The sequence below is a fragment of the Crotalus tigris genome, unplaced genomic scaffold (assembly GCF_016545835.1).
Source record: "Crotalus tigris isolate CLP2741 ecotype Arizona unplaced genomic scaffold, ASM1654583v1 scf7180000018525.42219311030:4301911, whole genome shotgun sequence".
Taxonomy (NCBI): Eukaryota; Metazoa; Chordata; class Lepidosauria; order Squamata; family Viperidae; genus Crotalus; species Crotalus tigris.
This window is the reverse complement of record NW_024097057.1, coordinates 1,498,673-1,520,252: the sequence shown is the minus strand read 5'-3', so window position 1 is coordinate 1,520,252 and position 21,580 is coordinate 1,498,673. Positions and strand designations below refer to the sequence as shown.

Genomic DNA, 21,580 nt, shown 5'->3' with positions numbered 1-21,580 from the left:
CTGTGCCACGATTTCCACCCCTCTTGCCCCGCTTGGACGGATGTCCACCTCTAACCGGAAGTGTGATGACGCGGTGTGTTGTTATACCTCTTTGGTCCCACCAATCTCCGGCTGGTTTTCCAGCCAGGCGGCAGCTCCGCGCGTTGCATGGTGGGAAGATGGCGGCGCCCGGTGAGTGAAAGATGGCGGCCGATTGAGCTCGTGGGTCGGTCGGGCGGGGGCTTCCGTGGGAAATGTCTCCCCCCATCCCACCCACATCCCGGACACGGAAGTTAAGCGCTTCGGCTCACCAGGGGACGAGAAGGCAGCTCGTTTCGTCTTCCCCATTTTGCCGCCCCCGTGCCTCTGAGCATGTGTGGAGTTCATTCCTTGACCCAAGAGGAAAATAGTCATCCAGAAAAGCCAGGCGTATGGGCATGGGCAGAATTCCTCACCCTCAAAACAAGCTTAAATGAAACTCCGCTGAATCAGTAAAGTTTGGTTTTCTTTTTTCTTTCTATTATTCATTTCGTTTTATCCACAAAAAATAAAATACAAAACAGAAAACAAAAAAAACAAGACAAGACAGCCAGCACGAACAACAAAAAAGGAAAAAAAAAAATTGGTGTACGGAAAAAGAAAACAAAAACCGACCCAAGGATCAAATAAATTTAACATTAAAAATATAGAATCTACCCCGGCTGGTTGCTGGAAAAAAAACAACCAAAACCCCATAAATTCTCCAACCCTTTACATAGTGGGTCTACCAATAGTTTATAAGCTTTCCCATTCCTATTTAACAAGATTATTAAATAAACAAATATTTCAGGGGTGGGGATTTCTGTCAGATAATCAAATTCATCTAAGTTTCGTTTTCTTTTTGATTCATTTATGAAATTGACCTAGCTGCCCATTTCATAGGTTTAAGACGGTCATGAAACGAATGGTTGTAAGTCAAGGACTACCTGTAAAGGGCAGCCCCACCATGTATGCATATAAATGTAGCTTCTAGGTTATTCTTTTCAGTTCTCGGGGTAAATCCCATCCCAGAAGACCACAAAGCTTTGTTTTGATGTGACAATGGCACATTTTGGTTGTACACATCATTTCCTAAACTGCAATTTTTTTTTTGTTGCAATAGGTTTTAGTGTATGTATCCAAAGATAGGAACTGGGTTAAAAAGAACTGTACTCACAAATAACAAAATAAAACAGAGGGTCATGAAGGTTTTCTGTGGAAGAGCCAATCCGACTACTGGAGCCATGGAGTGGTTAGAGGAAGACGAGAATTATGATTACCACCAGGAAATAGCAAGGTCTGTTGGGATATATATATGCATATTTAAACGTAATGTTAGTATATAATTCAACATATCACAGTGGCAGCTTTGCTTCAGGCCAGGATACAGCATAGAAACTTTTTGTTTGAACTTCTTGACAGCTTTTGGAGAGACAGATTTGACAGCACACAATCCTACTGGGCCTCCTTGATTTCTCAGCAACTTTTGGTTCCCTCATCCATGGTATTCTTCTAGATCAGGGGTGTCCAGTCTTGGCAACTTGAAGACTTGTGGATTTCAACTGCCAGAATTCCCTAGCCAGCATATCTGGCTGGAGAATTCTGGGAGTTTGAAGCCCACAAGTCTTCAAGTTGCCAAGATTTTTCCACAAATTGCAACCATTCCTGAATAAACAGATCTTTAACTCATGATCATTGAGGACTTATCTCTCAGCTGGACTTTTGCAATTCAGTCTACATCAGGGGTCTTTAAACTTGGTGACTTTAAGACTTGTGGACTTCAACTCCCAGAATTCCTCAGCCAGCCAGGGCTGTCTGAGGAATTCTGGGAGTTGAAGTCCACAAGTCTTAAAGTTGTCAAGTTAGAAGACCCCTGGGTCTACATGCCCTACTCTTGAAAAGCATTCAGAAAAGCATTCACTTCATGCAAATTGGGGTGGTCTAGACAATGATGTATACATCTGGATAATAGTGACTGACCCCCTGTTTGAGACTATGAGTCATTTTCTTCTAGGTGCAATTCAGGGTGCTGGTTGAGGGCTCCTAGAGCTCTGAATCAGGTTATCTAAGGATACATCTTCTCCCATTCTTTATTTTGATCCAGTCCATTTTTGTGCATGAGTCCCATTTCCTATGCATTATTTCAGAGGGTTCTGTGCATAAATGCGACATTTTTCCCTGTCATTTTATATGTAGCAGTGCAATTATTGTGCCTGCATATTTGGTAATATGCCATAACAGAAATAACATTTATTTAGCTCTTTTCTGATAATTTTGGCGCTCCTTGATAGCTGTCTGAATCTGTACTGTGTTTGAGCTGAAAACTGAATTTTATTTACAGGTCCTGCTATGCAGATATGTTGAATGACAAGGACCGAGTAAGTTATTTATTTGTTTTAGCTATATATTTTTTTAATGTTGAAATTTCATATGTAGTTCCATGAACTTCCACTCTGCATTGCCTTAAATTGTGAGGCAAAAAAACCCCAAATTGTCTAAATTACATTGATAATTTCTAATGAAAAAAGTATTAAGTATTTAGGTTTGACTTCTTATTTTCAGGTGTCTGTGTACAATTATTGGAAACTTTGCATTTCAGATTTTTTGAGCTAGTTTTTATACTATAGGCCTGATGTAGCCACATCTGGAATCATAATGAGCATCTTCAGAAAGTTTACCTTTTAATCCATTGTTTTGCAAATGCTCACAGATCCCAGAACCATCATGATAGGTTGCATTTGCCCAGGCCTAAGAAATAGGAACACGCTGGAATAATGGATCCTTCTTTCTTTTAACAGAATGTCAAGTATTTTCAAGGTATTCGTGCTGCAGTTAGCAGAGTGAAAGAAAGAGGGGAAAAAGCCATTGTCCTGGACATTGGGACTGGCACTGGCCTCTTGTCTATGATGGCAGTGACAGCAGGGGCTGACTTCTGCTATGGGGTTGAGGTGAGCATCCTTCTCCCTTGTCTGTGAATAACCCATGCGGATCAATTGAGCAGGAGTCAGTTCTCGACTATGTGAAGGAAACAAACGTCGTTTGTTCTGCCATGTTCCATATTAAGCTAAGTTCTTTGCTCATCCCACATATTCTTGAGTGTTTCTTGTAGTATGACTGTTAACAGGGTTTACATCCTTGCTTTATTGTTGCCAGCATAGTGCTTGAGATTCCTTTGCCATGTTTCTAGGGATACATGTTGAGCAAAACCCTGCAGATTCTGAGTGTGTTGAACTCAGAATTAAACTCTCGTTCAAAAGAGGCCATCAGCATCCTCTTTTTTTTCCCCACTCAAGCCTCAGATTATAGGCTTCTTGTTAATTGGTAATCATCAATCGAGGACTTGATTTGAACTATTCAGAAGATGACCCTCCTATACAGGTACTCCTTGATTTAATGACATTTTTCTAGGCCAACTGTAGTACTTATGTATGTATGAATATATGAATAAATAGATAATGTAGCAGGAAAGAACTAAGCTAAAAGCATCTACTGTTCCTGCCAGCCTTCTAAAAAGTCCCATTGATTCCAAAAATGCTGAACTGCCTTTTTTTATTGGGAGACTACCCAATCTGTAACTTCTTCTAGTGAGCTCTCCAAGGTCCTGACAATGCTTCTTTGAATGCTCTGTTTTCCAAAGCATTCTTTGTGAATCCCAGCGTTTAATTGATTTTCTTGCGGTCCTTGACTAAAGCCGTCTCACTTTGGATGTGCATTGGTTTTCAAATGTGAAAGGCAGACTGTTCTGCTGTACCTGTATACCGACTTTTGAAGAAAGATAATCACATACCGGTCTGAAAGATGTGATTCATCAAAGACGTTACTCTTGCAAACAATAAAGAGAAGAAAATGTTGGAAAGCCTTTGCAGTAAATGACAAAGATCTACTGTGCCTAAGTTCAGGAGTCTTGCTAATCAGGATATATAAAAAAAAAAAAATAGGTGGGATAGCGAAAGCTGCTATAGATTCCAGTTTCCTTGGTATTCTGTCACTGCAGTCTTTCTCATCCAGTACACCCAACTGATATTTTAATACATGGATGCACAATTTTTTCCCCCTGGGGCCAATGCCACAATTAAACATTAGACTGGGGCTTATGTTGAAAAGTAGTGAGTGGGACCAGGATAAAAATTCAACTTGTTTTAATTGGGTTACATTTAAATGTTAAAATTAAATATTATTTTCTACTCGTACAATAATAACTCCTTTTTTAAAAATAATGATCTGATGGTTCCATTGGATGGCTAAGCCCCAGGCTTTCGGAGACCTCATTCTGTTTTGCTTACTGTTCCTATTTTAAAACAGCTTCCGTGATTCTGTTTTTGATTTGAAGAGTTGATTTAAGCAAGTCATCTAACTTGCATTCCTTATCATTGTCCAGAGGGCAGACATCACACAAGGATCCGTTTTAATCAGGAGATATAACTAGTTAAGGAGATTAGCTCCCTTAACTAAGGAGATAGAGTGGTTAAAATAGATAGCACTTTATCTTCTCTCCCAATATTTTCTCGAGCAGTCTTTATCCAAAGTTGTACACATTTTTTCCCCTTACAAAATCCATGCCAAAATTTCTGTGCTGAATTTTGCACAGTGGGGTAAAGGAATATCTAAATAAGACTTCTTGTCTGTGAACTTCAATATCTTAAAGGCCTCTGTTTTACAGCTGATAATTGCAGGTATTTCATTGAATCTCCTATTCAGCAATTGCTTTGTCTTGTAGTTAACAAAGACACATTTCTACATATAAGAAAACTGTATTTCCATCCAACAGAATGGATTGCAAATGTTATGATAGTTGTGAAACACCAACTTCTGTGTAAAAAAAAAAAACCTAGGGATTCAAAAAGTGGATTTGTCCGTGGATGCCTGAAACTGTGCAATTTATTTTTCCACTTTAGAGTCTGCTTATTAGCATGCATACACTTAGTTTCTGCTTGGCTAGCTTCCAAGAAAACCTCTGTGTTTTGATGACTCTGAAATAATAATAAGACATTGATTATAGGTAGGAAATTTTGTGTTTTGTGGAGATAGAGACAAAGTCAGGTTGGGCTAGTTTTTGCATGAAGCCATTGACTAATGAAAGACGTTTTGGCCCGCAATGATCTGTAGCCATCTGTACTTTTCCTCGACTTTGAATTTCACATTTTCATTTTGGCAGGAAAGGAAGCATTTTTGACAGCTTGGAATGCGAGAGGCATTTTATTTTGTCATTCATTAATTAGATACATGCTTTAATATAAACAGAAGCTTTGTGGCCTTGAGAATTACAAAGTCAAAACACTTTGCTAAGTTGTTGTAATTTGCCTTGTTTTGACTGGCCAGGTCAATGCAAAAAAAATTAATCCAGCTTTTGCAAGTTGACAAAGAGGAGTAAGTGGGCAACCTTTTCCAATGTAAAAAAAAAAAAAAGAATAAGTAGAATGATTTGTTGTTAATGTGGCATCAAACTGTATCAAAGAACATTCTGGCTCCAGTCTGAGCAGTGAATTTGTAAGATGTTCTTAAAACCCGAAACTCAACTAGATAATGTTCTGCTCAATGAAGGTTTCTCTCTAATAAGGAATATAAAAGATTATAGAATTTCTTTAGGATCAACCATTCAAATGGAGCTTCCCTGGTATCTCCTTCCTCTTTGCATTCCACAAGAATGAGAGAAGTAAAAATACTGTGAGACATCTAGGTTTGGGGCCAGATAAGCAACTTCCTGTTCATCCAACTCAGCCTTTTCCAATTGGATTCCCTCCAGATATATTGGACCTCTATACAGCTCATCTAGCTTGGTCTTTAGTGGTCTGGGGGAAATCTGGGAGTTTTAGTCTGAGCCAGGAATGAGAAAGGCTGAAATAAAGCTCAGAAGCTAGAAACGAAAAGCAAGTGCATTAGAGCAGGGGTCTCCAAATTTTTCAACTTTCTGCTTTGTTAGCTGGGGAATTCCAGGAGTTAAAGTCCACAAGTCTTAAAAATTGCCAAGTTCGGAGACCCTGCATTAGAGTGATGGACTTTTAAAATTCACAGGAGGGCAAGCAGCAAAATCCCACCATTGTCTCAAAAAACTCAGGGATTTACATGACAAAAGGTGCTTCCTCCAGCCCTCTTTGTCATAGACATTCAACTCCAAATGACAGCTCTACACTGGAAAGCTTTTAAAAATGAATGAGGTAATACAAATGGCGTATTGAAATGCATTATGGATGCCCAGAGTACTGGAGCGGGCGGCCTTGATAGATTTAAATAAATAGTGTCTCCAACCGTTGCAATACATTGTATAAATATCAAGGATTATTTTATTGCAGGTCTTTAAACCAATGGCCAACACAGCTGTGAAGATAGTGGAAAAGAATGGCTTTGGGGACAAAATAAAGATAATTAACAAGCATTCAACCGAAGTCACCGTGGGATCAGGTAAAGTTACTGGGGATTCCGTATCTTGATTTACAGAGAGCAGAATAGTTTTTTGTGTATTGATATTCCTCCACTCACAACCACAACAGAGCCCAACATTTTCATTGCTAAGTAAGACAGCTGATGAGTGAATTTTTGCCCCATTTTACAACCGTTCTCTCCACAAATGTTAAGTGAGTCACTGCAGTTAGGATTGTAATGCAGCTGTTAAGTAAATCTGGCTTCCTCGTTGACGTCAGAAGATCGCAAAAGGGATCCCCCGGACACTGTGACAGTCATATGTATGAATCAGTTGTCAAGCATCTGAACTTTGATCATGTCACCATGGGGATGCTGCAACGGTCACAAGAGTGAAAAATGGTCATTTTTTCTCTGCTATAACTTTGAACGGTCACTAAGTCGATGGTTGTAAGTCAAGGACTACTTGTTCTCTTTTTAAAAAGAGAGGATGTGTATAAAGGAGAATGTAATTATACAAAGCCAAAGTACAATCCAAGAAAATATTTTTTAAAAATGCAATTAAATTAAGAGGACTACTTAAACGAAACGTTCAGGGAGAAAATATATATATATCATCCTAGCACTAATAAGATTGCTGTGTTGGCACTGTGTACCTCAATGGAATGCCATACCTAAGAAATATTTTATTTTTTCTGATTGCCAGTTGATAATTGCTAAAGTTGCATCTTTTTTTCTGGGCCTTCTGCTGCATATAGGCTGTACGTCGAGGACTACCTCTATGCTTTGAGATCAAACAAATTTAGTAGAAAAGCCTAAAAACAAGTTTGTTTGGAAACCTTCCAAGCAAAATTCCAGAGTCACTTGTTGATGTCGGTTTTGTCTTATGTTTTCCAGACGGAGACATGGAATCTCGTGCAAACATCCTGATAACAGAGCTGTTTGACACCGAGCTAATTGGTGAAGGGGCCTTGCCATCTTACGAACACGCTCACAAGCATCTTGTACAGGTGAGGAATGAACCAGACCAGAGAAGATAAATTCACCTGTGTTCTGTGGTGGGTAGAAAGACAGTCATGGCTCAGCTTGGAAACCTCTCCCTTTCCCCTCAGCGTGGCTGGCTCAGGAATTCTGGGAGTTGAAGTCCATCAGTCATAAAAGAGCCAAGGTTGCCTACCCCTGTCCTAGACCTGATTCTGAAATCCCTGAAAGTCAGTTTTCTGCCTAGTTGTTATTTTTAGGACAGCCGTTCATGTCACTGCTTCCTTTTCTCCCAAAGCGTATGAACTTTGATTTCTTTCCTGTTCGTCCTTAAAGGAGGGATGTGAGGCAGTGCCTCACAGAGCCACGGTGTACGCCCAAGTGGTGGAGTCAAAACGCATGTGGTCGTGGAACAAGCTGTCTCCCATTCCTATTCAAGCGGAAAGTGGCCAGAAGACCATTGTCTTCCCCACAGAAATGGACGTTTGCCCCGGTGCGCCATCCGTCTGCGACATCCAGCTGAATCAGGTGCCCTGGCGGGATTTTGTGCCACTCAGTGAAGTCCTTACTATGTTCAGGTGAGTGCTGTCCTGTGGGGTCTGTTTTTAGGAGTGTGTGTATTTTTTCCTTACACAGGTAGTCCTCAGGTTACGACCGCAATTGAATCCAAAATGTATGTTGCTCGGTTAAGTGAGCTTTTCCCCGTTTTACGACTTTCTTTGCTACGTTTGTTAAGTGAGTTGCTGCAGTGGTGACACTAATAACATGGTTGTTAAGTGACTCTGGCTTCCTCATTGACTTGGCCTGTCAGAAGGTTGCAAAAAGAGATCACAGGATCTCAGGGCACTGCGACCGTCATAAACGTGGACCAGTGGTGAAGCATCCAAATGTAAATCCCACGACCCTGGGGGTGCTGCAACGGTCATAAGTGTGAAAAAAGGGTCATAAGTTGACTTTTTCAGGGCTGCTGCGGTAACTTTGAACGGTCACTAAATGAACTGTTGTAAGTAGAGGATGTACAATATCTTGTGTGTCTTGTGAGTTGATTTTGTGCGTCTGCTAACCTAACGAACAAATGCCGCTTAACGTTTGATCAGCCAGGGGAGAAGCTGCCATTTAAATGGAGCTGATGTCAGTTCACTGTTTTCCACAGTATAGTTTTCAGTAAGCCGGTCAGCAGAGCTCCTGCCTCCTACACCGTGAAGCTGAAGCCCATCAAGTCTGGCACAGCCCAAGTGGTCCTCTCCTGGTGGGAGATTGACATGGACCCTGCTGGGTCCATAAAATGCTCCTTGGCCCCATATTGGGTACAAGGCACTTTGGAAGAGAACCCGGTAAGCTTTTTTCACACTTCATTGCCTTACCAAGAATTTCATGGTATAAAGATAAGATGCGTGAAACCAGCGAGTGGGGTCATCTGCCAGTTTGGGTTTATGGTATTATCCACATGCGGATGAAACCCAATTACATCCTTCAACTCTGGACCAACCAGGTGAGGTCGTTGAGCTTCTGTCCCAGTGCCTGGAGGTTGGGCGGATATGGATGGGGAGTGACCAACTCTGACTCAGTCCTACCAAGGCCGAGTGGCTGTGCTTGTTTGAACTGCCCCGATCTGGAGATACTCTGTCTTTGACCTTAGATGGGGTTGCACTTTGGGGATCTCCCAGCTCCTGCTTGATGAGCAACTGGCAGCTATGGTTAGGAAGACCTTTGCCAGTTGACTGGAATGGGAGGCCTTCAAAAGGTAATTAACGCCCTGGTCATCTCACAGCTTGTGTATTGCCCTCGACGTGGAGCTGCCTTGAAAAATACCCAGAAGCTTCAACTGGTCCAGAATTCAGTCAGGTGGGCAGTGATGGGCATGCCTCCGTACGGCCATCTGACAGCTCTGCTTTGCACTGGTTGCCAGTTTGTTTCTGGGCACAGTTCAAGGTGCTGCATTGCCCTCTATAAACCCCTACATGACTTGGGGCCCAGTTCCTTACTGGATCACCTGTCTCCCTTAGTATCTGCCTGGCTAACCTGATCTGGCGAGGTTGGCATGCTCTGGATTGCTGCAATTAAACAATGCCATTATCAGGGTCCTGGAAACACACCTCTGCAGCAGCACCTGAGCTGTGGAATGAGGCTGGTGTTTCCAAAGGCTCTTCACCCAGGGACAAGAAACAAACATTTCACAGGGCCTTACATCTCTTCTAACACACACAGTGTGTGTGCTTATTGGTGGCATCTGCCATAACGACACCTCTGTAGCGAATGGAGAACGGCAGTTGGAAAATGAATGCGAAGCAGTGGTCTTGCCAGCGACAGGTTATCGAAAGAGTCCATGTGTTGTTTTTTACTCAATTCCCCAGCAAAAGCCTTCTGCAACATTGCGGAAGTCATCAGCATTTAATTTGCTCCACTTTTCAAATTGCTCTTTTATGCCCTTGTTTTCAGTGGAGAGACCATTGGATGCAGTGTGTCTATTTCCTTCCAAATGAAGAACCTTTGTCCCAAGGCCAGAGTGTGGACTTGACGGCTTTTCACGATGATTACTCTGTGTGGTATAAGCTTCAGAAAAGCAGGTAACTCAAGATGGAAAGAGGAGTGGTTGATCAAATTACGTGTGTGAGGCTGGGAAGGCTAACACACACCACAGAGCCATGGTGGCGCTGTGGTTAGAATACTGTACTGCTTGGCTACTTCTGCTGACTGCCAGCTGCCAGCAGTTCGATCTTGACCGGCTCAAGGTTGACTCAGCCTTCCATCCTTCTGAGGTCGGTAAAATGAGGACCCAGATTGTTGGGCGCAAATATTCTGACTCTGTAAACCGCTTAGGGCTATAACCGCACTATGAAGTGGTATATAAGTCTAAGTGCTATTGCTATTGCTCTTTCTTCTATCCATCCATCCATGATGCACAACGGTTAGAATGCAGTATTGTGGGCTAATTCTGCCTACTGCCTGGAGTTTGATCCTGACCCATCAAGGTTGACTCAGCCTTTCATCCTTCTGAGGTCAGTGAAATGAGGACCCAGATTGTTGGGGGCAAATATGCTGACTCTGGGCTATAAAGCGGTATATAAGTCTAAGTGCTACTACTATTGCTACTTTCTTGATCTCTGAAAGCTGGGGGATTTATTTATTTATGAGACTTATATACCGCTTTAAGTGCAAGCACTCTCTAAGCGGTGCACACCAGTAAGCAATGTATATATATATATTTACATTGCTCCCAACAATCTGGGTCCTCATTTTACCTACCCCGGAAGGATGGAAGGCTGAGTCAACCTTGAGCCGGTGAGATTTGAACCGCTGACCTGCTGAACACAGTCAGCTAAAGTTCCGACCATCCCGTAAACATCCCTTTGTTCCATAATTTTGGCTCAAGTAAGAGCCGATGGGTGATCTAGGGGCCATTTTGTTGATAATATTCAATCCTGCGGTTTTAGAAATGAAGACTCAAAGACTTCTGAGCCCACCAAGAGGCCAGTGTGTGTGTGTCAGGCCCACCTGTTATGGACCCGGCCACGGTTTGGAGAACTCAATGACTGGGATCGCACATCTTGCTATTTTCAAGCTCTGAAGAAAGTAAGATTTACAGAATCACCTGTGATCTCCTACCTTGATGTCCGTGTTGTTCTGTTCACTAGGGAAATTATCCCTGTGTAACTCTGCTTAGTCTTCCTTTGCAAACAGTGCCAGTAAATTCTGTAAAGCATTGTTTCCCAAGCTGGCACCTTTCAAATGTGTTAAGATTGCAGACTTCAGGCTCCTCGGCTGATAACGACGGATGCTAAAGCCTTTGATGTGCAGTAAAATAAAAATTAAGAAATCCTGCTTATCACGAGAATTAGAGTTTTGCAAACCACTAACCTTATTTAACGGATATTTAAAATATGATTATTGAGTTTACTCTGAACCAAAACAGTAGCTTCTATAATGCTGACAAGCTAGGGTTAAATTCTCTGATTAAATTCTTTTAACATTAATTCTGTGGAACATCTTTTATTAAGGAATTGTAAGCAGATTTGTCTTCTCTTCAGATCTGTACTCCCTAACCTCTGAGATTTAAATAAAGCTTCCTCAGATATTTCCGAGGCTGCATTATTTCTGAATCTCCCAAGGTCTGCAATATGGTAACTCATTAATGCAACTTCATAGTCCTGCTACTCAGTCATATTTATTGTGATTTTGCATATTACCTTGCTAGGACAATAAGCTATTATTCACACAAGTGTAAAAAAAATAGCAGATCTCATGTTTTTATGACAAAATGTTTCTTGCATGACATATCAGAAGTGGAAGCAAAAGTTTGAAAGTATAATCTGTGAAAAATGTATCCTAATTTGTCAAGCATCAATTGAACAAAAACATGTTCAATCATATAAGAGCTTACTGGATACATTTTTCCTTGTTAGGTTATCGTGGTAGAAATCCCCAAGAACTAGAAGAAAACTAGATGTTTTTTTAGAAATCTTTTAGTCTTTGTGCCTTTGAATCAGGGTTGACTCTGGAAACTGCTTGAAGTAGTCCTTGAAATTTTCTGGGCAAGATTTCAGAAGTGGTTTACCATTACCAGCTTCCTAGATAGAGGGACTGGTCCAAGATCACCCAGTTGGCTTTGTGCCTAAGGCAGGACTAGAACTCACGGCCTCCTAGCATCTAGCTGGATGCCAAGCCGACTCTATACTTCTAAGAAATCTACCTGCTTTATTTTCTTGGCACTTCTTTGAATGAACGGGCATATTGTTAATCAATCTTGTTTTTGCAAAAAGCTAATGGGTCAGTTCCTCAAGCCAAAAGAAAAAAATAATAATTCTGAAAACAGCTTCCAAGGTACCATGGTATGGATTCCTCTTGCAGGTATTTGTCTGCTTACTGTAAATCGTGCATCTCTTTGCTTCCTTGAAATACTGCTTGATTGATGAGTGTTTTAGTCAGCCTTCAGATAAGAGACACTTACAGCCTCACAAACCTTTTCCTTGTGTTGGATAACTGACGCCACTGAGATGATCCTGTTTTTCTTGGAAGGTCCTTAAGCCGAACAGCGTCTGCTTGAGCATCAGTGACGGTAGCCTTCTCCCGATCTTGGCTCATGAACTTGGAACAGAAAAGGTACAAAGCTGCCGCTTTTGATTTTTCTGCAGGAAAACCACCAAGTTGAGAGAGCAACAAGGGCCCCACACAGTTCAACTCTGGACTACAAATATCCTCTTCCATAAGTTGCTCCATGCCACATCATGCGGTCCACGTGCACACCATCTCCTGCTCAGCAACAGCCACTTGCCTGCCTGCCTGCCTGCCTATCGGTTTGCTTGCAAACTATCTGGAACTTGCTTAATGATTCCTGTTCCTCATAACAACAACAACAGGAATTGCCGTTGCTAAGCGGTGCGGTGTCGTCTCACGTCGCTTTACAATTGCATAACTTAGCAGCAGAAATTCCAGTCGCAATTATCGGTGTTGGCTGAGGACCTCCCTCAGTATTAAGAATCCAGCATTTAAACCTTTGACCACTTGGAATAATATTAATCAGTGGTTGTTAAAAAGGCAGTTCATAAGCAAACTTAAATCAACAATCTGAGATTTGAAAAATGAAAAAACACTATATATGTAGATACACACGTAGAGAGACAGAGACAGAGAGACAGATATTTCTCGACTAACAACCATAGTTGAGCCCCAAATTTCTGTTACTAAATGAAAATTTATTAAATGAATTTATGACCTTCCCTGCCGCAATTGATTAAGTGAATCGCTGCAGCTGTTAAGTTAGCAACCCAGTTGTTAAGTGCATCTGGCTTCCCCATTGACTTTGCTTGTCAGAAGGTCACAAAAGGAGATCACATAATCTTGGGACACAGCAGGGGTCAGAAAAGTGAATCGGTTGCCAAGCGTCCGAATTTTGACCGTGGGGATGTTGCAACAGTCATTAAGTGTGAAAAAAAAAACAGTCCTAAGTCGGTTTTTTTCAGTGTCCCAGCTTCAAACACTCACTAAATGAATTGGTAAGTCGAGGAATACACACACCCATATATATGTATATTCAAAATTTTGTGGCTGACAAAGAGTTAAAGGGAGACTAGTATAGCTATTTCATAGTATAGCTATACTCGTCTCCCTTTAACTTTGCCAGCCACAAAATATTGAATTTACAGTGTTCACAGTAAATCTTCTGCCTGCAAAAGATGCTCCTAGACTGGAGTGAAACGCAGAACAGATTGCTTTATATTTGGTAGACCGGGTGTTCCACCCAACACACACACACACACACACACACACACACACACACACACACACACACACATATGTACACACACACGCACAAGCACACTCCTATTGTTTACATATGTCTGTATGTCAACTATGACACAAAGTCACAGCTGTCCAGAGAGCCTTTTTCAGTACCTTCTCAGTCTGAATGCAGTGACACAATCTTATTGATTTAATCCATCAACTCCTTGTGCCTAAACAGGGTGAGCTCACAGCTGCTGTTCTTTGTGAGGTTTCTCAGAGGACACGGCAATCTTGGAAAATGTGTCCCAGCCCACAAACAGCCATTTGCTATACACAAGACTCAGAATGTTCCGAAAGATGTTCTCTGGAGAGCCGTGACTTTGTGTCGGGCTTGGTTCCCAACCTGATAACAGTTCAGGATCCTGTTCTGTCCACAACCAGCTGGAATATCAGAATGGCTCCACCATAATGTCGAAGGGAATAAATCATTTCTGTTCTGTTCGTTTGATGTCGCCCTGTGTTTTCAAACACAATTTAAAGATGTGCAGATTTCAACTCCCCAAATTTCCTAGCAGGCACACTGGGCAAGACACCGCTGTAATCCCATCCCAGGTCTTCTGAAATGGTTTAGAATAATGAAACCAGCCTCACCATCTTCTTCTTTTAGGTGTTTACGCTGGAGTGTTCTTCGCTTTCTCGCTCACTCATGCAAAAAGTAAGTAATAAGTTTTTTTTTTCTTCAATATTCTGCAAACAGAGCACGACGTTTCTCAAAGTCCCTGTGTCTTCAGCATAGTGTTTCCTCCTGGCTGAACTCCCACTGACTCAATTTCCCAACCTGGCTTGGTCATGAAACATTAGCAGCCTATACCTTACCTTACGTGCTGAACTTCTTGCTGTTCTTACTACTCAATTGTATTGTAAATGCTTTTCTTTTCCCGACCCAACAGGTTTTTTTTTTTTAAATTACTCACAGGAGCATGAACATGTTTTTCTTTCTTGTTTCTTCTCCTTCCCCTAAAGATTTTTTCAGCCAACCATTTGGAAGATGAAATTACTATTCTAGAAAAGCACCCTGAATTGTTGATCCCCTCCGATTTTGAAGGCAGAAAGGTAAGACCTCTGAGCATGCAGTTCTGTTGAGCAAGGGAGGTGCTGCTCACGTGCTTTCCCTCCACCTAAAGCAGGGGTCTTCAGACGTGGCCCTTTTAGGACTTGTGGACTTCAACTCCCAGAATTCCTCAGCCAGCACAGCTGGCTGAGGAATTCTGGGAGTTGAAGTCCACAAGTCCTAAAGGGGCCAAGTTTGAAGACCCCGGGTGTTGAGGATGAAAATTGAGTTTCTCTGCGTCTTTTGGTGCACCTGGGGCTGGTTCAGTTATTCATGTCCTTTTGTTTCCCTTTCCCTGAGATATCCCTTTTAATCGCCGAGCCTTTCTTCTCTACGAGCCTGCTGCCGTGGCATAATTTATATTTCTGGTTTGCCCGGACGGCTTTGGAGGGCCATCTTTCCCGTGATGTGACCGTCCTTCCCCAATCGGCTTCTCTCCACCTGATGACGGTGGAATTCAAGGTAAGGATGAGTTGGGTTTTTTTTTTTTGGTTTCCAGTAATAATATGCTTTAGTTTCACACTTCTTTTGTCCAGCTGAACATTTTGCTGAGCTCCTTGATTATCCTGTAGGGTGGGAAAGCAGAGGGTGATTGGTCAAATTAATATCTATGAATATCTCACTGTCTCTGTCTCTCTCTGTCTCTCTCTCTGTTTCTCTGTCTCTCTCTCTGTCTCTCTCTTCTCTCTGTCTCTGTTTCTCTCTCTCTCTGTTTCTCTGTCTCTGTCTATCTATCTATCTATCTATCTATCTATCTATCTATCTGAAGTTACAGGTAGTTCTTATGACTGCAATTGAGTCCAACATTTCTGTGGCTAAGGAGGGATGAATGATTATTTTTTTGAAACTCCTTCTTTAACAGTTGAGTCATCCTTTCCCCAATAACGCTGGCCAAATCTGCATTATTTCATACACTTCACTTTTGTATTTTGTCCAAATGATGTTCTCTCTCTCTCCTTCCTTCCTTCCTTCCTTCCTTCCTTCCTTCCTTCCTTCCTTCCTTCCTTCCTTCCTTCCTTCCTTCCTTCCTTCCTTCCTTCCTTCTCCAGCTTACCCGAAGTTTCCACTTTTCATTTCATCATAGTTTTTTTCACTCTATTTACACGCACCGTGTAATTGTAGAGATCTTTGAGTATATTTATGCAAACCTATTCTTCTCATTTGTATAACTAACTACACTATGGCCAAGACCTTCTGCCAAATATAAAGTTTCTAGTGTATGATTTGACCCTTCTAATCCTGTGAGCCAATTCTTATGTTGTACTAGAATTTACACTGCTGAGAAAGGCTACTTGTTTCTTCCTCCACTAGGATTTGTGGCGAATTCGAAGCCCGTGTGGTACCTGTGAAGGTTTTGATATGCGTTTTATGGATGACATGATAAAGGTGAGCTGTCACCTGGTGAAAAGTCCAGTGAATCATCATGTTCATATCTTGTGAGATGTCAGATGCACCGATGATATTATCTAGTTTGGTAATGAAATATCTGTAAGAAATCCATCAGTGAGTACCAAGGACCCCATCAATATTAGATCTGGCTTTGGTTTACAGTTAAACACAAAAAAATCTAATAGTGTCTAGTCTAATAATTATTAGCTTTAAAAGTCATAACAATAACAACAGCAGCACTTCTGTGCCTTTAAAAATAGTACTAATCTATTTAAAAAAAAAATACGAAATTTTGCAGCGGGGCAATTGTATAACGATCCTGAGCAAAATCTTCGTCGCAGCAGCCAAAATTAAGCTGAGAAACGAAGGTTCAACGATGTTACTTAAAATACCGTGTACTCCCACAAGGACCTTTGTGCCACATCCTTTTTGTGATTATAATAAGGGGTTTGCAAGTTCTCCACCCTCATTGTTGGAGAGCATAGAGCCAATTAACTTAATTGCAAAAATGTGTAGTTATTGGAAAGCACTACTTAGAAATGTCTGGGATGATGGGTTTAATGAGTCACATTAGCAGCTGTGAGCCTGTAGCAAAATCTGTGAAAAGGGCACAAACATGGAGTCCCTCACCAATTAATGAAGACAAATTCTTTCCGGATTCTGGTGAAGCCCTCCGCCTTGAATCTGTGTGTATGCCACAGGTTCACCGGGTTGTGCGTTAGGTCAAAACTGGGTTGTGCCTTTTGTTAAAGTTGACTTCAACCAAAACTAAACAAGCCGCATGATTCCCAGGGGTCTGATGTAGCCGTGATATTTTTGTCCTCCTGACTTTAAAGGAAGAGCAGGTAGCTGAATGCCAATCATTAGGAAACAATAGTAGTAAAAGACAAGTCTCATTTGAATTAGGGTCAAATCCCCCTGACCGTGAATGTGCCAGGGCACTTTTCTTGGCAATAGTCAAAAAGTCTTTGCCGTCTCCATTTTCTGGCATGTTGTTTGACTTTCCTGTGTAGCCTAGTGCTGTGGGAATCTCTTAGTGGTCTCCTATCCATGTAGTAACCAGTAAAAACTGCTTAGCTTTTTTACACCAATCCAGGAAGAGACTCTTGTTTTCCTTTCCTTTTCCTTTTCCTATAGTACTGGGTTCCTCAACCCAGCATGGCTGGCTGGGGAATTCTGGGAGTTGAAATCCACGCGGCTTGAAGTTGCCAGGGTTGAGGAATCCTGATCCTGGATCGGGGCCGATGCAGGAGAGATGGAAACTAAACTTATAAGCCACTGGATAATACTGTGGTCTTAAATAAAGGCAAAGTAGGGAGGACTCTTTATGCTTCTGAACAGGGCTGATATTTTGCATATATTTTATAGGTTGGGGAAGGACCATTTTTAATTGCTAGGTCTGCATTTTAAGTATATGTATCTGTTGTTTTATGTGCTGTCATTTCAAAATGGTTGCAAACTAGCAGAATGTTCAACAGTGGTGGTACAGGCCATCTGAAGTCTCATATTGTCCAAACTGGATCTAACGAATCTGGAATGATTCCCTTAGTGCAGGGGTCTTCAAACGTGGCCCTTTTATGACTTTTGTGGACTTCAGCATGGCTGGATGAGGAATTCTGGGAGTTGAAGTCCACAAAAGTCATAAACAGGCTACATTTGAAGACCTCCTACCTTAGTGGCTCCTTAAGAGCAAATTGGGATTTACAGTAACCAATCCATAAGTTTAGAATCTGAACCAAAAAAGAAAAAAATTCTCTTGCATTGAAACTAGTCTCATTATTCTTCCTGTTTTATGAAAAAAAAAAAGTTTCACAGTCTTGCATCGTTAATTGTTCATATTAGCAAGCCACTTAGTTGTCTACTCTTTCAATACTTTGGAATTTTCAGAGAAGTGCCTCTTTCTAAACCCAATTTTTCTTGACACGTCCTTTAGAATTCCTTAGACTTCCGAGAATCGAGGGAAGCCGAGCCCCATCCACTTTGGGAATACCCGTGCAGATCCACCTCTGATCCCCTGACAGTTCTGACGTTTGACTTCCAGCAAGCCATACCAGAACATCCTCTCATGAACGAAGGCATCATAAACCTGTCACGGTCAGTATTCTAGGGGGAAAAAACTAAACTGCAATATTGAACGTGTTTATAGGACGCTCCAAGACACTGTTTCCAAACTGGGAGGTGTTCCACTGACGTGGACTTCAACTCCTAGAGTTTCTCACTCACAGTGGCCTTTGCTGAGAATTCTGGGAGTTGAAGTTAAGCCAGCTGGGACTTTCACCATGCTCTAAGTCCGTGGTGGTGAACCTATGGCACGCGTGCCACAGGTGGCATGCAGAGCTCTCTCTGTGGGCACGGGCGCCATCGCCCCAATCCTAGGCCTTCAGCTGGGTTTTATAAAACCTTTTTGCTTTAGGTGTCCGCCGCCATGTGCAAAAAAAAAAAAATCAATCAATTTCAACTTCTTGCGGGAAAAAAAAGATCTCGCAAAGTTGGAATTGATTGATTGAACTTTTGTGTGCCATTACCACCGAAGCCACGCCCACCCAATGGGCCATGCCCACCTAACGAGCCACGCCCACCCGGCACCCAACGATACATAAGTGGGTTTGGGGTTGCAGTTTGGGCACTCGGTCTCTAAAAGGTTCGCCATCGTTGCGTCTAAGTTGTATTCCAAGTTATAGCCCTGTCTTTTATTAGCAGTTCATTGCTTGCCTCTGTCATTGAGTATAGTAACCTTAACATAACATAGAATAACTGAGCTGGGAGAGTTATTTTTGCAGTATCATAGCCTAATTAAAACAATCTCTCACATATGAAGTAACATGCTGTTCTGAATGAATAATGTATAAACTATCCGGTACCATATGAATGATTTGATTTATAATGATGTTTATTTCTCCTTTCCAAATACAGCCATCTGTTTGCCTGGCTGAACACTTCTTTCTGAACATATACAGAGTCTGTGGGGTTATCGTTGCACCCAATTATGGTGTTATTGCCGTACCAGCTGTAAAATGTTGGAATGTGCCATGAAAATCAATATTTGTCTGCAGAGTGATCCTTATTTAAACATCAAATGTAATTTTGGGGGGAAAATATCCTGTAATTCATCGTGGCACAAAGTTGGGCGTCTGAGATTCCTTTTTGAGATTCTTTTTCTTAAAATCGATGAAGAATTCCCTTTTGGTCAATCAAACCCCTTTTATCTGGAAATAACCAAGCATTTAATGCAAAGCAGAAGGAGCACAAATGTCTATGGAGATTCTTACTCATCCAAGGTCATCGTTGTCCGAAAGGTGCTTTTTCCAAAAGGTAAGTGGACTTCCTTGATTTTTTTTTTCTTTGAAAGAGTTTTTGCTTCTCATCCAAGAAGAGAACTGAAGAAGGTTCTTGGATGAAAAGCAAAATGTTTTCAAAGAAAAAAAACCAAGAAAGAAAGTCCATTTGCTTTTTTGGGGGGGAAGAGCACCTTTTTTTCAAGAGGACTTTCAACTGGACTTTCTTTGATTTTCCTTGAAGACGTTTCCCTTCTCATCCAAGAAGCTTCTTCAGTTCTGACTCAATGAACTATTCAATCAAAATTGAAGAAGCTTCTTGGATGAAAAGGGAAACGTCTTCAAGGAAAATCAAAATCCAGTTGTCTCTTGGGGGGGGGAACACCTTTGGGAAAGTATCCAGCCGGGTTTTGATTTCTTTCACAAAACCAAAAGGAAGAAGGAGGAACTACCACTTCCTTTTGAACATTATTCCAGTCCTCATCTTTTGGGAAGGAATGTGCCAAGTAGCATATAGCAAACTTATAATTCGAACATTGCCAGTGCAAAGATCCTGACTTTCTTTTCACCTTGGATCTTAGAATACTGTTCATATTTCAAAAGGAGTTTTGCATACTACATAATGCCTGTGTTGTTCTATCAGTATTCTTCAGGCTTTGCAGGAAATCTATATTTAAGGAGATATATATATATATATATATATTGCAGGTGTGCAAAAAGTCACGGAGCTGTTCTGTGGATGGAGTACCATCTGGCACCTAACATTTCCATTAGCACAGGACTTGTGCAGGATTCAAATGAAAAGGTTGGTTATGTTCTGTTTCAACTCTGCTGCACAAGAAGTTGGCGAGGTGGGACAGCCATCTATTGAATTGCACCGTAGACAAAAAAAAAAAAAAAGACCCATCAATTCTACTCCGTTCCAATGCCTAATTTTGATCATATTTGGAATGAATTCAGCTGTAGTCGTTGCTGAAAATAACGCAGGAGACAGAGTTAATAATTAACGGTGGTGAATCTGCCGTTCCAATTAAATGGAACGGATGTGATTGGAAGGCTCTACAGAGCATACTGCGCAGCGTAGTTAGGGTGGGCAGGCTCACTAAGGACCTAACAACAGACATTTAGCTACAACCTACAACAGGATTTACTACAGATGTAGATTGGAGTTGACTGAACGTAAAGTTGAATTGGTGCTCACTTGGATTAACTTGCTTGGAGGCTTCACAAGCAGTTCTGGGGTTTAAAGTGAACCACCTTGCTATGCATAACACAGTAAGTTGCAGGAGAATCGTGGCATTTAAAATATAATGCAAAAAAAGGGGAAAGAAAAAAATTCTTAACACTATAGTAACCGACAACTATTCGTTGAGTGATCTTTCATGACAGCCCTGAACAAACCTGACTTATGACTGGTCCTCACATTTATGGCTATTGCAGCATCCCCCACTTTAGAATTTCTAAGGACAGTGCTGCTGATCAAAAGTCAAATGTTCTGGATGGTTAGAGGATCCACTGGGATCAGTCACTGGGACCAGGAGTTTAATATTCTGAGCTTTCAGACTCATACTGGAGCCCATGCTCCGGGAGTTTGTCTATACTTTCTGATAAAGAGAAGTTCCTTGAGGATGGGTTCTAGCATGAGTCAAAAAGCTTGGAAGACTAAACCCACTAGTCCTGATGACCTTCCCAGATTGGATCCTGCAGCCTGGGACACATGTATTTGCTTTCATTCATGAATGCTTAGAATTCAAACTGGAAATGACTACTCATCTCTTTGCCCAAGCAAGCAATGTTGGCCTACAGAAGGAAAATGACAGCTAGGATGTTAAAACACCTTCACTTACTTTCCCATCTGATTGTTCCTGTTTCTTTTCTACATAGGACTATTGTCAGTGGACTCCTCACTGCAAGCAGGCTGTCTATTTCTTCAGTTCAGCTCTTGAGCCAAGTTCCCCTGCCAGCGGTCCCTCAGCAGTTGCATATGCTGTAAGTTTCGATCCAGCGACAGGAGAGATCAACATGGACTTTAAACCCTTAATTTAACATAGCCTCTTGTTGTGATATCAAAAGCATTTATCTCCCTTTTAGCTTGATCAATAAATACATCCACAGACGGCTCTCATAAGTCTGCATTTTTGAAAGGGTGGCCTCCAGGGGTATTATTGATGTCAAGGCAGTTGAATTGGGTGACTTGACCCCCTTCAGAGTTTTGGATTGCAACTTCCCAACTCCCTTACCCGTCAGC

General features: G+C 41.6%; 1 protein-coding gene across 2 annotated transcripts; it reads left to right on the top strand.

Annotated features, from left to right (window-relative positions):
* Positions 1-23: 23 nt before the first annotated feature.
* PRMT7 (protein arginine methyltransferase 7) lies at positions 24-21,455 on the top strand. 2 transcript variants are annotated; one of them, XM_039353522.1, is made up of 18 exons: positions 24-171; positions 1,121-1,294; positions 2,339-2,375; positions 2,796-2,945; positions 6,288-6,396; positions 7,252-7,364; positions 7,672-7,913; positions 8,489-8,669; positions 9,775-9,902; positions 10,770-10,908; positions 12,352-12,435; positions 14,225-14,272; positions 14,581-14,670; positions 14,969-15,130; positions 15,980-16,054; positions 17,991-18,151; positions 20,041-20,137; positions 21,217-21,455. In XM_039353522.1, exons 2-18 carry the CDS (start codon positions 1,131-1,133, stop codon positions 21,376-21,378), a joined length of 2,142 nt encoding a protein of 713 aa, XP_039209456.1. In that variant the 5' UTR covers positions 24-171; positions 1,121-1,130; the 3' UTR covers positions 21,379-21,455. The 2 variants fall into 2 exon arrangements, with proteins under 2 accessions (XP_039209456.1, XP_039209455.1); XM_039353521.1 differs by having other exon boundaries at positions 93-470.
* The last annotated feature ends 125 nt before the right edge of the window (positions 21,456-21,580 follow it).